Consider the following 17,622-nt stretch of genomic DNA (forward strand, 5'->3'; position numbering starts at 1 on the left):
AGGATAACAGGCTTAGTTTTTCAACTTATCCAGTCTACCAACGAATACAGTTTATGATATTGGTCTGGAGATTTGAATTTACCTTTGGCAACCTGGCTGTTTGAACTAAAAAAAAGAAACAACAGAACTCGAGAAAGATTTGAACACCGATCTACACTAACGTGGCGGCTCGGAGAATAAACTTCAGTTATTAGGGAACGAACTGTTGAAGAACTACCGCCTCACATTAACAGCATCTACAAAAATACAAATTAAATCAAACAGTTACGCAAAAAGGGAACTAAATGGATCGCAAAGTCCCCGACTTCTCTGGTACCTGGAAAATGAAGAGTTCAGAGAACTTCGAAGACCTTTTAAAAGCATTGGGTAAGTGATTGTACTGTCTACATCCACGCAATGTGTGGATCTTACCAGCAACCTACTCTAATCTCGAACTATATCTACCACCCCCCTCCATATACTTATTAAAATATGATAAAAAGTTCATCCCGTCTAATTTAATAAATATAGCAGATCCAATGCCAGCCTGTTTCTTTGCATTTGCATGCATATGGTTTACATATAAAGTATTGCATAAAGTAGTCCTGAGAAATCTGTGCTGTGTACACTTTGTGTGTGTGTGTGTGTGTGTGTGTGTGTGTGTGTGTGTGGGTGTGTTTTTGGATTAGAACAGAATATTTGCATGGCTGCTTCCCCTAATTCATTCAAGTCCCGTGAAGTGGCACTCCTGTCCTCAGTAGAAAAGCAGAAATGGTTGACTTGGCTGTGTCCTGCACGGGATGGGTCGACGTGCGGACGTGCAGGAAGATCAGGGCTCTAGTGGCACTGCTTATCCCAGAGCTAAGAGTGATGGCCAGATTAGGCTTTATGTCTGATGGGGGTTCAGGAGAGAGGGAGAGAGCACAAAGGGTAGGAAATGTTGCATAAAGGAGGAAACAGTGATAGAGAAAGAGATGTGTGTGCATGCATATTTGTGTGTGTGTGTGTGTGTGTGTGTGTGTGCGCGCGTGCGCGCTTGTGGGCACGATTTGGTCACATTTTCCTGCATGTGTGGGGTGTGTCATATGAAAACACTGACGTATAGGACTGGAGTCCACACAGGCACACGCGTACATGCATACAAGTATGCACATAAACACTTAATGAGAGAAGTCCTCATAAAAATGAGGACAAGTGAGTCTATGTGAGGAATGTGTGACTGACAGGCTGATGGGCACATTGATTTAGAGATGCCCTCTCTCTCTCTCTCTCTCTCTCTCTCTCTCTCTCTCTCACTCACTCTTTGTCTGTCTCAGATGCTTAACCAAGTCATGTAGGGAGAGAAGCTGAACTCTTGTTCTCAGTAAGACATGTGCCGCACAGACAGACGCTGCATGTCGCCACCACCTGCCCCCCAGCGTCTATTCTCTCCTCAAATACTTCCTCTGACCCCTGAACTATGACCCTGACATTAACCCTGAGCGTCACCGTGTGTGGTAATCCTTCCCCAGTTCATTCCTGCGGGTACAGACTGGGGGAGTTGGCCTCATTGTGTCGATGGTTGATAAGTATGAGGATGTGCAGGGAGATGAATTTCTGAGGATGTCTTCATGAAGTGCAAACAGCTGAGACACATACAGTACACACGGCTACCACTGGGTCTGGTGGGAGAAGTTAATACACCGTCAGCAATTTGCCACGTTGGGTACCAGTGTTTAGCTTTGTGTGTGTGTGTGTGTGTGTGTGTGTGTGTGTATGTGTGTGTGTGTGTGTGTGTGTGTGTGTGTGTGTGTGTGACTGGCTCTCTGTGTCTCTGCCTGTGTGGCAGTTTGTATAAGAGAGAGTTATTTGGACCCCTCATGGCAAGAAAAGCTATCACCTGTCGAGTTTGTTTGCATGTCTCCATTTGTGTGTGTGTTTGAGTTTTTGTCTCCTCTGCGTGTGTGTGTGTGTATGAGTATGTCTGTATGTGTCTCGGTGTGTGTATATATTTACCCTTGGTGACAGGTGGGAATGTGTGCGAGAGGAAGAGTGTGAAATTCAGCTCGAAGCACAAATTCGTGTGTGTGTACACAGACACACACACAACCCCCCCCCCCCCTACACACACACACAAACCCTGACCTCTTTGCATCCAATAGTGTTTTCCCTGCTCCTTCCTCTCTCTGTCCTCCTGTTCTCTCTTTACCTCTCCTGATTCCTTGACACCTTCTTTATTAAGTCACTTTCTTCATCAAGTCTTTTCTTCTTCCCACTCTAATGCTCTCTTGCTCTTTTCCTTTGTCTGTCTCTTTTTCACAACCCCCTCTTTGTTTCCCGTGCCTGGACTCTGCTCTGTCCAATCCTCAACAGGAAGGTGTAGCAGATTAATACGTCCCTCGAGGTACTCCAAAAACCTCCCCCTTTCTCTGCACTCCACACACACTACTTCATCTTCACAGTGGTTTAACCTCCCTTAAGTGGTTATTGATCTATCTTTGCCTGGACAAGAGATAATCCAGTCTTTGGACTCAACGTGTGCATGTGTATGAGTGAGTGTGAATGAGTGTATGCATGTGTGTGTGTGTGTGTGTGTGTGTGTGTGTGTGTGTGACTGTGTGTGTTTGAATGAGTGTATGTGTGTGTATGTGAGTTTATGAGTGTGACTGTGTGTCTGCAAGTGTATGAGTGTGTGTGTGAGTGAGTGAGTGTGTGTGAGTGAGTTTATGAGTGTGTGTGTGTGTGTGCGAGTGAGTGCACATGGAGTGCAGAAAGAGGGCGAGGTTATTTGATGGGCCATTTTCATAGGAATCATATTTGATTATGTCATTAGTTGGTGCCTGTGGGGAAGCCAAAGGTGCTGTCCCACCCTGATGACATCACTCTTTCCCCACCTTCATTCACAGCAGGATAGCGGCTGTTCTCAGTCCCATTTAAACATTCTTTGTCACATTCCCACTTATAGGCTTTTACTGATCTCTATTTTCAGTGACTCCTATCTGCTCCTGCTGTGTCAGTAACTCCTTCATAAATATTCCATAAATATTTCATAAATATTCAGTTAAAGCTCTGTGTGGATGGTGGAATCTGTCCTACAGAGCTCATAAAATGGTTTACACAGTGCTGACACTTTCTAAGCGATAACGCCTCAGGTGTGAGTTGGACTGCACACATCTCTGGCAGGTTCCATTCTGTTAACGGCCTGACTGGCCATTTGTGTTCTCAGGTGTGAATGTGATGTTGCGTAAGATCGCTGTAGCAGCGGCATCAAAGCCATTGGTGGAGATCACTCAAGACAACGAGACACTGTCCATCAAGACTTCCACCTCTGTCAGGACAACCCAGGTGACGTTCACCGTGGGACAGGAGTTTAACGAGACCACCGTTGATGGACGCCCTTGCACGGTACACATGCTTACACCCACCAACAGAAGAGTACTTCATGTCCTTCATGAGGGTTCAGGGCTGAAGAAGGTGAATGCTAAGTGTGGTCTTCTCTCCTGTCTCCAGCCCAAACCACTCTCCATTTACTCTCAGACTAGAGCCATTACAGCTCTTCCAACATTTTGACATTTCGCTCCCTTTATCCTGTCCTCTCTTTGGAGTTGTTTGCCTTAAAGTTTCTTTACTCCTCATCCTCAGCCTCTCACTGTAATGCTGACTGCTCTAACAGCACTGAACCTTCCCTGTAGAGCCTTCCACGGTGGGAGACGGACAGGAAGATCAGCTGTGAGCAGACCCTGCAGAAAGGGGGCGGGCCTAAGACTTCTTGGACCAGAGAAATAACCAACAGTGGAGAACTGATCCTGGTAATGTTTGCACACCGTTGCTCGTTATGCTTATTTATCACCACTGTTGTAGCTCTTCTAATTCTACAAAATGAACAGTCTGGTATATGAATGACCTCTCAGTAGGTGGACTTGGACATTGAATAGAGTGGCTCTCTCCCTTTGTGTCTTTTTCCAGACAATGACAGCAGGTGATGTGGTATGCACAAGAGTCTACGTCAAAGAGTGAACATGAAGGAAAAAGAAACAGCGTCTTCATCCTTTGGCCTTTCTCCCCCCGACAAACCATGCCAAGACTGACTCTTCCTGGGGGCTCCAGGATTTGCACATTTATCACCCATGTTATCAACAAAGCTCAGTCCCAAGTCCTCAACCACTTATGCATTAACTTACACATTAACCAGTGCTTTTCATTTACTAGCTGTATTTGGATATAAGCCATTTTAGATTTAACACACTTGTGACTTCACAACCAAATGGATACATATGTTATATTAAGTACATCTTTGGAGTTTTTTTTGTCTTCTTTGTCCTGAATGTGATTTTAGTCTGGTTTCAAAATAATCAAATCTGGTCTTGTCCAGTATATGTGTTGGCCTTCTCTGCTTGATACAGTGGTGTAAAGCTCTGTTCTTGGAGATTAACCAAAATGTTACCCCAGAGCAGCACTCCAAGAACATCTGAATATTGGAGCTGGCGAGTATGTTATTGTTGGAACTCCATATTAGGCTTAGGCGTACAATGTTAGGGTTGGAAGCATTGTTGTTAGGTATGTTATATTTGGGTTAGATCTGTGCTGGTTGAGAAATGGTTAGAAGACACCACAGGCACAAGAGATTAAAGGGGGGGGGGCTGAGTTCCAGAGTTTTACATTTGTTTGTTTGCTCTTTGATGAGGAAAGCAAGTTACCTGACTCTACCTCAATGATAAACATGTGCTCTGGACTCCAAACCACATTTGTAGTTGGTATGATTCGTCTGTCCTGGCTAACCCTCTCAGATACTCGAACAGGATAGGAGCCAGTTTGTTGCCATTTCTCATCAGCAAGATAAAAGATCGAAATTAAGTCATTTTAGGTAAGAGTGTGCTAAGTGAACATGAGTGTTTTTGGAAGGGGTTATGTAGATGCTCTACTATATGACCTCTAGAGTTCTTTTAGCCATTTATTTACATTTGTTTTGTTCTCTTGTTTCTCTCCTGTCACCTGCCCTGCTCTATTCTGTTTTTTTTTAGATTTTGTATATACTTCAAACTTGAGATTTAGTGTATTTTACATTAAATACTGTCAACATGAATTATTCATGCCTATGTTTGAACAATAAAAAGGTTCTTAGTATGAGTGTCTTGCTGCCTATTTCTGTAATAATTGGTTTTGCAGGATTTCACACAGGTTGGTAATGATCATTTATGAGTAAGTATGAGAAAGTAAAATCCAATGATAACAGTCCTATACAGTGATAACAATCCTATCCAGTGATAATAGTTCTATCCAGTGATAACAGTTGTATTCAGTGATAATAGTTCCATCCAGGGTTAACAGTCCTATCCAGTGATAATAGTTCTATCCAGTGATAACAGTTATATCCAGTGATAATAGTTCTATCCAGTGATAACAGTCCTATCCAGTGATAACGCCACTGACTTTTAACTTCACAACGCATCGGTGTATGTTTAGACTTTTGAAATTAGAAGTATAAGTGGTTTGTTTCAGTACTTCTGGCAGCTGTCTGACTAGAATCATCTCTGTCCACCTGATGTTCTCCCATCATTTTTCATCTCTAACTCGTGTGTTTTCAGTAACACGCTCATCTTTCCTCAGTCCTAGCATGCTTCATTTCAGCTTCAAGCTTCTGAAGCTCGTTCTCTAGATCCAGAGTATACTCTCTGCATCTGCTCCAGCAGCTCCACATGTTTAACTCATTACGCTGTATTCCAAAACTCAAGACAGAACATTTGGTTGAAGTTCAGATTTCTATTCATTCCTGAATAAGATATCCTTCTGATATCTGATTCATAAGGGAGGCATCCAATTCTATGGCAATAGTACAGATGTGATAGGTGGAGCAGCGATCCTGGCCAATGAGATGATGTGGACCTGGAACCAGGTTCGGCCATAGAGCAGGCCGTCCATGAAGAGCAGATCCTGCAGGCCAGGAAATACCACTGGGATTAGAAGGTGGAGATGATTTACTGCAGATGTGTTTAATAATAAGGAGCAGGCTCATTATAGGGACTTGAAAAGCAAGAAACAAGCAAGAAACAGACACCCGGCACTCATGAGGCCCAAAGTATTTTATTGCCTTTATTTCCCAGCAAACTGGGTTCATCTCTTTGACTTTTTAGTGAGAGCCGCGCACAGAAAGGTTAATGACTGCCGTGTTCAGATGGGAACATTCTTTGTGCAAAAGCTCGCTGTGAATGTGCTGGTGTGGAGAATGGTGCGGTGTGCAGAACATAGAGGCGATGGAGGAATGTGGAATGGTTTGGGGGCTGATGCCTGCAGCTGTGCTTGGTTACTGTGTGACCCTAATAAAAAAAGGCCTTCTCTCTACCTTTTGCCCCTATAAAAGGGCCAAATAACTGCCCCTCTCCCATATCCTTTATTACTCCCTGGGGCAGTAAAAGGCAGCTGCCTCTCCATGTTCAACCCCTCCAGGCTCTCTCTCAAACACATACCAAAGCAAACACACACATTTTGCACAACCTTTATATGTATCATCAAACACTCACACTATGTACTCAGACCATAAAACTACACACATATTCATCAGGTCTTTAAGCACATACACATGATATTAACATAAACAAAGAAGGCAACTCTTCAAACACTTAAGTGACACACACACCTTCAACTTTACACAGATCTTAAATACACACTTTCAATCTGAGCACAAACAACAATTACACTGTCATCAGCATCTGTGTGATTTGTTTATCTTAAAAACATTAAAACCTTTGGGCCTGTTAAAATGTTTTATAGGTTTAACTTTTTCGTGGGCAGACCAAAGAATACACACATAACCAGTGGCGGACTTAGCAATTTGGGTGCTCAAGGCGAATTTAGCTAAGGGGCCCATCAACATTAATATGCGAGAAATAAATTAGCTAGTCAGGGGCCCCCTACAGTAGGAGGGGCCCAAGGCAATTGCCTAGCAATGTCTCTATGCAAAGACCGCCTCTGCACATAACATATATATATATAACACACACACCCACAGACACACACAGACACAGACACACACAGATGCAAGCACACACACACACACACCCACACACACACACACACACACACACACACACACACACACACACACACACACATTAACACTTTACATGCACAAACACCAGTTGTCAAAGAAAGTACCCTGTAAATCCCACACATTATTGAAACAAGACACAAGTTTTCAAAGGATGTAGTAGCATTTGGCAGCTGGACAATGTGTAAAAGATATAAAAATGCATATGTGTGTTTTAATTGAATATACGTGTGCGTATAGGTATTTGTGTATGGAGCACTGGACGTCACACAGTCTCCCGCTATTAGTGAGAGGATCACACCTGGCCCCACCCACAGACCTGCCAGTCAAACATGAACTCTTTCTCACTCACACCCGCACGCACGCACGCACGCATTACAGTATGACATTCACACTCGCTCCCCACATGCTATGTACGCAGCCCGTGACACACACTTCAGTATTTGATTCCGGGGAAAAGCGGTCTGATAAATTTCTCGCGGTGCTGCGAAAACAGGCACTAACAGGGAAGACTCGCCGGTTCCAGACTTTGCAAGTGAGCGCGTCTGCCCCGCACGGAGGTGCGGACAACGGAGTCACACGGAAGTTGCGGATGAAGACTTCGCTACTGGCCAAAAACTCGACTGCGGTTTACAAATTCGAGCCGTACCCAGTATTGTTCCGCGATTCACCCGTAATTGTTATACGAACTAATTACAGTATTCCTGCGCGTGCTGGGGTATTATGTGTTCTGCTTCAGAGGCAGCCAAACATGAAATCATATCCCGGATTTAGAGGCTGACGGCAGATCAGGTGCTTCAGAGCAAAATATAAACAGCAGAGAGAGAGGAGCAGGTCAGGAGTATATATATAATTAAACGCCTGCAGAGTTGACCTCATCGACTCATGACAGCTTTATACATCAGATTATATGAGCAACCTGCAGCTTAAAAAGGTTACTGTTCATGTGGGTTTCACTGCGGTATTGCAGAGATGTGTGAACATGTAGACACACATCTACACACACACGCACACACACACACACACACACACACACACACACACACACACACACACACACACAAGTACATAACCTGCATAAGCTCAAGCTTCACAATGGCTTGTACAACATCAGAGGACAATAGTGTAAGTGTAGAGGTCCCTGTGATCAGACTACAAGGGGAATAAAGATGAACAGCATTTACAGTATTTAGTGATACATTAAATTATTGATGTACTGTATATAGGACCTATAATTATTGATACACTAAATATTTTAAGGCTAATGAGCTGATTAGTTTGGATACAGTACATGGTTCAAAACAGTTCTTATTTTGCTGTGGTGCAATGCTAAAATATAACTGCAATTCACAGAATTCACAAGAGAGCATGTTATAGAACATTCACAATGTATATTGGTCATACAAGTGAATTTGTAGAACAACTTATGTGCTTCAACATCTGAGAAAGACACGAACCATGTCACCACTGAAACCAGTCAAATAAGAACCTGCTCCCTGAAAATGCAGGATTAAAGGGTGATGCAATGAACTAATGATGACAGGTAGGATTAGCAGACAATTATGCAATTACTTAAGATGCATTCAGCTGGGGTAGTATGTCTTAAAAAAACACATGTGGCTCACTCAACAATAACCTCAAATCTATCAATCTGCACAGACACGCATCCAAAAAACCATACACGTGTGGGTGTGCGTGGGCTTGTTTGTGTAACGCCGTTAGTGGACATTATAAGCAGCCAATGCATGAATACTGTAATTAGTTGTACAACAGATACAGTTGAATAGCTTGAACTTGTAAACAGATGACACATAGTTTTCAGCTGGTAGTCAAGGTTTCATATTCCATGTCTTTTAGTCATCTCCATGCAAGGCAGATTCACTCTTTTGCTAATTCTCTGTGTATGTCTATGTCTGTGCAATAATAATGTATATAGAGGTAGTAAGAAGACACCATAGACGCAGAGGCAGTTTGCTTTGTTTGGAATCCTTGTCCATATACCTTCTTATGTGTGTGGATTCACTCCCACTGGCACTGGCAGTACTAACACAATGACAGTGATTTGAATTAAATGATATCAACTGGATGGGCAAGATTTGAACTCTGACTCATGTGCCTCACACATATAATAAAACAACAGTGTTCACACGCAACACCTAAAACGAGCAAACACATGCACGCATACACACACACATCATCTCCTCTACTCTCAGGCCCTGCAGGGCCCACTGTACAGGAACACCGCTTCCCATGATCATACAATATAAACTAAAAACCACAGCACAGATTCATGAGAATGGGGCTTCATTCAGTATTAATGGTAATAACTATTGTTTCTTTGTGTGTGATTTTCACATGGCTCCTCCCTTCAACCAATTAAGCTTGCATTCCTAGACAGAATAAGACTGAAATTAACCCCACACATTGGCAGATACTGTAAGGTGTCCTTACAGTAGCCTGCTACAGAACAGGAAATTTAACTCACACCCCACACCTGTTATCTGCGTGACATAGCCTTGGAAACAAACAACATTAAACATGTTTGCACAATTCTGCAGGTGACTTGCACAATTCAGTGCAGTCAAAAGTATGAAGACTTGTTTGTGTAAGGTTGTGAGGTGAAAATAGTCTGGCATCGTTCCTTGAAAACTGTCGAATATGAATGGCTCAAATAGTTGATAATCAAGAAAAACCAAAGATGCTAGCTAACCAACAAAACCAAACGTGATCCTGTAACCTCAGCAGAACAGTGTCATGTGCCTGACCGAAACTGGCTCGCTCGTGAGACCGACATTGAGCAATAAAGCTCTTTCGCCCTCATGTGGCCAAAATGCGGAACTTACTGTCCGGGTCATATCTGCACGTGCGGATTTATCTGAATAAAACGAATAAACCGATGAAATACAAGGAAATGGTAATAACCAAGGAACATACTAGGAGAAAAGGCTATTTGTCAGTATGTTTGATATGCATTTTAGAGAAGCGCACTTCTAGGAGAGCCACAATTGTTATTACTGAATACAAAAAAACAAACAAAGAAACAAACAAAAAAAAAAAAACAAGCAAACAACAAAAAAAAACCCGGGTCGGTGTGCTTGTATATGGAGTAGGTTAATAAATATTACTGGTACATTAAAAACATGTTGATTACCAGTGTTGCGAATAACGCCGTTAAAAATAACGGCGTTAGGTAACGGCGTCATTTTGTCAGTAACGGGATAATATAATTAATTACTTTTCCTGTCGTTACAACGCCGTTGACGTTACTGGTCATTAAAAGCGGTGCGTTACTATATATTAATATACTAACAGTAGCGGACCGCTGTCCAGGCTAGTGAGGAGTAACAGTTCTCGGTGTAACACCTGTTTAACTTAACAAGTCAGTAAGCGAATCAGAGCCAGTGTTTTTACACGCGCGATCAAGCACGCCAGTGACACGGAGAGACACGCGACACAGGAGCAAGCCGAAGAAAAATTTGCATTTTCAAGGTGGCGATATAAACATTATTTAAGAAAATACTTGAAGTTCCTTAATGTCTACCAGACTGGGTATTTGATTTATTTAATTAAGAATAGAGGTTTTATTGTTAAGTTTACTTCTGTTGTGAACAAACCAGTTGTCTCAGGTTGAGAGAATTTAATTAAATTTGATAGATGTAAATGCACTTTATATAGTGTAACTGTTTACTTTTGCTTTTTTTTTTTTACAAAGATTTGGGATTTTAAAGGATTTTATCCTGCACTGGTCTGTGGATGTGCAATAAATATCAAAAGTTAAACACCTTTCTGATCTACTCATTTCAACTGACTGTGAAAACTGCTTTTTCAAAAAAAAATCCTTATTCATCGGCGTATAACTTTTTTTTAACTGTAACGCAAATAGTTACTTTCCCTGGTAACGAGTTACTTTTATTATAGAGTAATTCAGTTACTAACTCAGTTACTTTTTTGAACAAGTAGTGAGTAACTATAACTAATAACTTTTTTTAAGTAACGTTCCCAACACTGTTGATTACTACAATATCCTTTTTTATGCAGTATTTGTTTTTACATGTAATTTCGTATGTAGGCTATATGTATGTCTGTAAATGTAATGTTATGATATCCAATTGCGGTCTTTGCATAGAGGCGTGGCTAGGCAACTGCCTTGAGCCCCTCCCACTGCAGCCCACTGTAGGGGCCCCCTGACTAGCATATTAATGTTGATGGGCCCCCTAGCTAATTTCGCCTTGAGCACCCAAATTGCTAAGTCTGCCACTGAAGATATCACCTGTATCATTTCAGAACAAAGTGACAACAGGATTGCAGTGTAGCAGCATGGACATAGTGGCATGGTATCCACTGCACAACAAGGGAAACAGAGAGAGGTCCTTCACCGGAACAGGACTTTACAAGTCTTACTGCCTCAGGGACAGAGGTGTCAATTCCAGGTTCAAAAAGTAAAAGTCCTCACCAGAATTTTGCTCAGGCTTCCTGGATTGTGTTGAGTTTACCTGGACTGCACTAGTTAGAAAATCTAGCAAGCTTGAGCAAAATCCTGGTGAGGACTTTTACTTTCTGAACCTGGAATTGACACCTCTGCTCAGGGAAGAAGCTGCTTGTAAGCTTTGTGGTTCTGTCGCTGATGCTTCTCAGTCTTCCACCTAAGGGGAGGAGGCCAAATAACGCATCTGCATAAAGCCTGTCTGCTAAAAGCCCGTCTGCATAAAGCCTGTCTATGAAATGCCAGTCTGCCTAAAGCCCATCTGCCTAATATCCATCTGCTAAAAGCCCGCCTGCTAAAAGCCTGTGTTAGTAGTAGTAGTAGTAGTATGATGTTAGTAGAATCTCGACAAAACAACTGTAAAATGCGGTCAGGACCTGACAGCATATTTTAACTTCCTGAGGAAATAAAAGCATTGGTAGGCTTTTTAATCATACTGACTGCATGGTCTACATGGTACCATAGACTGGTCTATTCATCTTTTCAAGCTAATTTTTGCCTACACACATGTTGAGCTGCTTACGCAATAAAATGAGAGGACTATGTAAAGATCAAGGGTAGTAATCTAAAGTTGTCCTGAACTGACCACAGGCTTATATAGACGGAGCTTATACAGACAGAGCTTATATAGAAGGCTGTTTCAGCAAAAAGGATGCACGTGATCTGTAGGCAGGCAGGTATGGCAGTCAAAAATAACTAAAAACCCTACACTCCATATTGATGTATATAAGAAAAAGAGAACAAGCTTGCCAGTCTACATTGGACCATCTGTGACAAAATCTTTACTTGGGGGGGATTTCCTGCAAGGAGAATACAATTCGGCAGAAAAGATTGAACTGGAAAAGAAAAGAAACTGGAAGTGTTTGGGAACAACAGCAACTCGGCCACACAGTGGTAGGCCACATAAACTGACGGAGCAGGGTCAGCGGATGCTGAAGCACATAGTACGAAGAGGTCGCCAACTTTCTGCAGAGTCAATCACTACAGTCACAACTTCATGTGGCCTTCAGATTAGCTCAAGAAGACTGCGCAGAGAGCTTCATGGAATGGGTTTCCATGATCAAGCAGCTGTATCCAAGCCATAAATCACCAAGAGCAATGCAAAGTGTCTTTGTGTAAAGCACGCCGCTACTGGACTCTAGAGCAGTGGAGGTGTGTTTTCTGGAGTGATGAATCACGCTTCTCCATTTGCCAAACTGATGGACAAGTCTGGGTTTGGCAGTTGCCAGAAGAACGGTACTTGTCTGACTGCATTGTGCCAAGTGTACAGTTTGGTGGAGGGGGGATTATGGTGTGGGGTTTATTTTCAGGAGGGGCTTGGCCCCTTAGTTCCAGTGAAAGTAACTCTGAATGTTTCAGCATACCAAAAGATTTTGGACAATTCCATTCTCCCAACTTTGTGGGAACAGTTTGGAGCTGGCCCCTTCCTCTTCCAGCATGACTGTGCACAAAGCAAGGCCCATAAAGACATGGATGGCAGTCAGGTGTGGATGAACTTGACTGGTCTGCAGAATTAGACCAAAGACTGAGAGCCAGGCCTTCTCGTCCAATATCAGTATGTGACCTCACAAATGAGCTTCTGGAAGAATGGTCAAAAATCCCCATAAACACACTTCTAAACCTTGTGGACAGCCTTCCCAGAAGAGTTGAAGCTGTTCTAGTTTCAGGGTGGACCAACGTCATATTGAACCCTATGGATTAGGAATGGGATGTCACTTAAGCTCATATGTAAGTCAAGAAAGTTGAGCGAATATAGTGGCAATATAGTGAATGGTGTATGAAGAATTGAGTCATTCTATGACTGTACACTTATACATGGCAGGTTCAAGTTCTTTGTTTTATACCACTTCTGAGGGTCAACTCCATTATTTTCTTGTTTGTAGAATGTGCTTAACATACCTGTTTCTTCACCTTCTATTGATTTAGTTTTATCCATGTATTAGAATTGGCTTGGCTTGGAACATGGATAATAGGGATAGAAAAACTAAATGTAAGGGGATGAGTGGAACCTAAATTACAGCAAATTTGACTTATACAATTTGGTTCTGGTGCTACACCTGGAGGCCATGTGACTACTTGCCTAGGAAAGATCATCAAATGTGGTGTGGATGGCCCCTCCAAGTACTTCTACACCCATCTCCCAGATCCAAGCATATGGCAAAATTCAACCTGCTGTTTTTGGTCACCTTCCTGGCATCAAAGATCCATGGAATACTTCTGCAACATTGTCTACATTTCATCACGGTTTAATAACTGGGTCCTATGGTATCATCTATGGTCTTTCTTTGTCAGCTCTACAGAATACTGCTTTAACTTAACTATGCCCCAGTTAAACCCATAACAAAATGGAGGAAACTGAGACCCACAGGTTTGTTAGTACTGCATCAAATTTAGTGGAGTGGGTTTGATTGCATAAACTGTTCTAGCTGCTGAATGATTTGCACAAGCTGTTTTTTAACATCTGGGTTCTACTAACTGAGAAGAGTTATGTATGTATTTATGTATTCAGGCTTATGCATTTTGTTGGACTTTTTTATTGTTATTATTGTTTATTTAATTTAAAGCAATAATCAACTCTGTCCCCTACCTTGTTAATAGAACTTGCAACATTTCTCTGAGGAAACTGGTTTGCTAGCGGCTGCCCCCAATCACTGAACTGTAGCAACTGTTTGTTCATTTTCAAGCAACTCTCCATCCCTGTGACCCACCTAACTATGGCATTAATGAAATGAAATGTGCCATATTTGTCAATTGTGAATTTACACCGCAATCGAAATTTGTCCTCCACATTTACCTATCTGTGCAATTAGAACACACACACAAACACACACTAGTGATTACTAGGGGGCTGTGGTGCACACATGCCCAGAGCGGTGGGCAGCCCTAGCCCTGCGCACGAGGAGCAATTGGGGTTAGGTGCTTTGCTCAAGGGCACCTCAGTCATGGCCTCAGGCCTGGGAATCGAACCCATGACCTTCCGGCCACAAGACCAGTTCCCTACCACAGGACCATGACTGCCCCCATTAATTAAATGTGTTATCTGGAGGATTTGATCCATGACTTGCACATGTGTACTTTATTTTAAAGAAGCTGCAACAGGATTTCATTATCCCTAGCTGGCTCTTCTAAACTTCTAAAAAGTACCCTGAGGCACTCTGCAGATTGGTCAAAGGGGTTTTCCCTTGCTTTATGTCCATTACCTTATCCCATGCTACTGGGACTATACATACCCCTAATATTTATAGAAGGGTCTGTTTCAGTCCTTGTATGATTCTTCCAGTAAGGAAGTCATACTTGTCACCTCCAGGAGCTCTCTGGAACATTAGATATTGACTCTGTTGGGACAGTTGTGAGTGTGATTTGCCAAATGCCCTTCAGTTCTAAACTAAAAGCACTAGCTTGTCACATCAGTGCACTATTATAAAGAAGCAAACCAACGATGTTTGAACGTGCTGCACGTTAATGAAAAGTTAGCTTTTGGCTAACATTAAAGCGTTCACTGTTGGGATTTAGCACTGTTTTAATGACTGCTACTCTAGATACACTAGCAGTTCTAGCCTTGTGTGAACAGGACTGTGCTCCCTGTGCTCCATTAATCCTGGAATAGCTGCATAGAGTCTGCTTTTGTTCTGTCTCTGTCTACTTGGGCTTATGGCCACATGGTCTTCTTGCACCAAATCTTCAAGTGAGGGTGTGGGCTCTGACCCCACAGTCTGGGACAGCCCAACTGCTCCAGCTAGTCATGGTATCACAGCTGGAGACCACTGAGTAGCACAATTAGTATAGCGCCATAGCCCTGCTCCAGGTGCAGGGTCTGGCGGAGCTGGTAACCTCCCTGCTGGTGGGCCAGATCTAATCTAATGTTAGCAAAGGCCATCATATCATCTTCATTGTCCTATCTATGATTTTTGAGTCTAATTTTTTGCAGTGTGTCTCTATTCATGGTTTGACCTAGATTTTGCGTTACAATTCTCCTTTGGATTCCTCTCTTGGTACCTTTGCCTGGTGTATATGACTATCTGATATTGGCTCAAGGCCAATTGCTGGGACAGCACTAATGCCACTTTGAGGATTTAAGAGCCTCTATGGAAGCCCTTTCCCAGCAACAAGCGGGACAACAGAAAGTTATGGCGGATTTAAGCAGGACCATGCAAGAAGTTGGCCTTTAACAACTGGCCATAGTTGATACCCTCCATAGGATGAGTAAGCCACAGACGTTCATAGCTAAGGAGGCTGCCTGTTCATAGAGTGCTGTGTCCAAGCATATCAATGGAAGTCTAATGGAAGGACAAAATGTGGTAGGAGAAGATGCACCAGCAAGAGATAACCATGGGCTTCCATGGATTATCAAAAATAATTAACATTCAAACGCATCCAGGAGATGGGCTACAACGGTCAAGTTCCTTATGTCAAGCCCCTTCTGAACCTGAGCCAGCGTAGGATGCATCTCAACTGAGAAGAAGGGCTGGACTGTTGGCCAGTGATCCAAGGTCCTCTTTTCCGATGAAAGTAAAGTGTGCCTTTCATTTGGGAACAAAGGTCCAAGGGTTTAAGAGGATGATGGGTGAACAACAGGACCTAAACTGCTTGAGGTCCAATGTGAAATATCTACAGTCAGTCATGATTTGGGGTGCAATGTCTGGTGCAGGTGTTGGTGAACTCTGCTTTCTTAAATCCAAGGTCACCGCAACAGTCTTCCAGAATGTTTTAGAGCACTTCAAAAGTAAATGCACCACAGCTGCATTGGTAAAATCAATTAGGTAACATGTTAGGTAACATGTTTGAGTTAGAATTTTAAATTTTAATGGTCCAATGAAGGTAATTTAAAAACCAGGACATTTCCTCACTTAAAAAACCCCGGGACAGGATGTGAAATACGGACATGTCCCGGGACATACGGACGTTTAGTCACCCTACTTTAAGAGAGCTGGACTGTTTGCCATACCGAGCCACGGCACGTTTAACGACTTCGGCTCTTTCTTTTGCATCGCTATCAGGTAGGCTAACTTAGTGGTTCCCAAACTTTTTCTGCCGTGCCCCCCTTTAGTAGATAAGAATATTTTTGTGCCCCCCCTACACCCCCCCCCCCCATATTGACACATGTGCACATGTTTTAAGCCTGGTTTATACTTGACACGTCGCGAGGGTCCGCGCGGCGAAAATGACGTAATCGCGGTGGCTCCGCACGTGAGCGAGGCCTCGCTCGCTGTCGATTCGTGAGGTAGTGCACCTCTCGAATTTTGTAACTTTGCACGCGCCGCTCCTCAGCCTAATGAACAAAGTCATGTTTGCAGGGTTCATACACCTTTATAAGGTGGAATTAAAGCACTTGTACGTCACTTTAAAGGTTTCAATATTTCCCAGCACATTAAACTTAATTGAGTTAAATATTTACTCGAAATGATTCGCTTTTTAATCACATTATTTAATGGTTATTTATTTTCAAAATGCCCAATCTTAACGTCTTCACGTTCTCTCATGTTTCGTCCTGGAATTACAAGAGGCTCGTATTTATTAACGTAATACAAGAGAACTGTTCAGTCAGACAGATATTTGTTGTGAAACGAAGTAGTTACAATTTCAAGCATTTCAAGTACTTTAGCCTAAATTCCAGCACTTTTCAAACCCGAAACACAAAGCAACATTAAAATTTGTCAGGTAAATGTTTCTTCCTCTGTTTTTGAGGGGTGTTTCTTTATACTACCACATATCGTTTTGGACAAAACTACAAAGAATGTGACGCGGCTAGTATAAATGCCTCCACCATTCGTAGATGTATATTTCTATCTATCTATCTCTCTCATATATATATATATATATATATATATATATATATATACACACACACACACACACACATACATAGTGTGTGTGTGTATATATTAATTTATTTTGATGCCTGGTGTAGCGTCAGGTAAAAATGTTCTTTCACCGGTTTTGCAGGGGTTTTTTTATTCTCCAATGCCACCTATCTGTATTGTACTGTATTAGGCTAAATTTAAACATGGGTCTGTGGCGGGTGTTAAGTGCAAAGTGTTGAGGAGCGATTTCGATTGGAGGATCGTGCTCTCAGACAGAGATTTTTATTATTTTTTGCTGATGCTGGTCCAGCATGGCACGTGCCAGTGATTATGCC

General features: G+C 42.4%; 1 protein-coding gene across 1 annotated transcript; it reads left to right on the forward strand.

Annotated features, from left to right (window-relative positions):
* Positions 1-5,082, forward strand: crabp2a (cellular retinoic acid binding protein 2, a). Its single transcript, XM_076970833.1, has 4 exons — positions 1-366; positions 3,185-3,363; positions 3,651-3,767; positions 3,925-5,082. The coding sequence occupies exons 1-4, from the start codon at positions 285-287 to the stop codon at positions 3,973-3,975; spliced, it is 429 nt and encodes a 142-aa protein (XP_076826948.1). The 5' UTR covers positions 1-284; the 3' UTR covers positions 3,976-5,082.
* Positions 5,083-17,622: the final 12,540 nt, after the last annotated feature.

This window comes from Brachyhypopomus gauderio, chromosome 13, assembly GCF_052324685.1.
Source record: "Brachyhypopomus gauderio isolate BG-103 chromosome 13, BGAUD_0.2, whole genome shotgun sequence".
Classification (NCBI taxonomy): domain Eukaryota; kingdom Metazoa; phylum Chordata; class Actinopteri; order Gymnotiformes; family Hypopomidae; genus Brachyhypopomus; species Brachyhypopomus gauderio.

Coding starts and splice junctions, on each gene's coding strand:
- crabp2a (XM_076970833.1), top strand. CDS start 285: ATGGATCGCAAAGTCCCCGACTTCTCTGGTACCTGGAAAATGAAGAGT. Junction 367..3,184: donor AGACCTTTTAAAAGCATTGG/GTAAGTGATTGT, acceptor TTGTGTTCTCAG/GTGTGAATGTGATGTTGCGT. Junction 3,364..3,650: donor TTGATGGACGCCCTTGCACG/GTACACATGCTT, acceptor CCTTCCCTGTAG/AGCCTTCCACGGTGGGAGAC.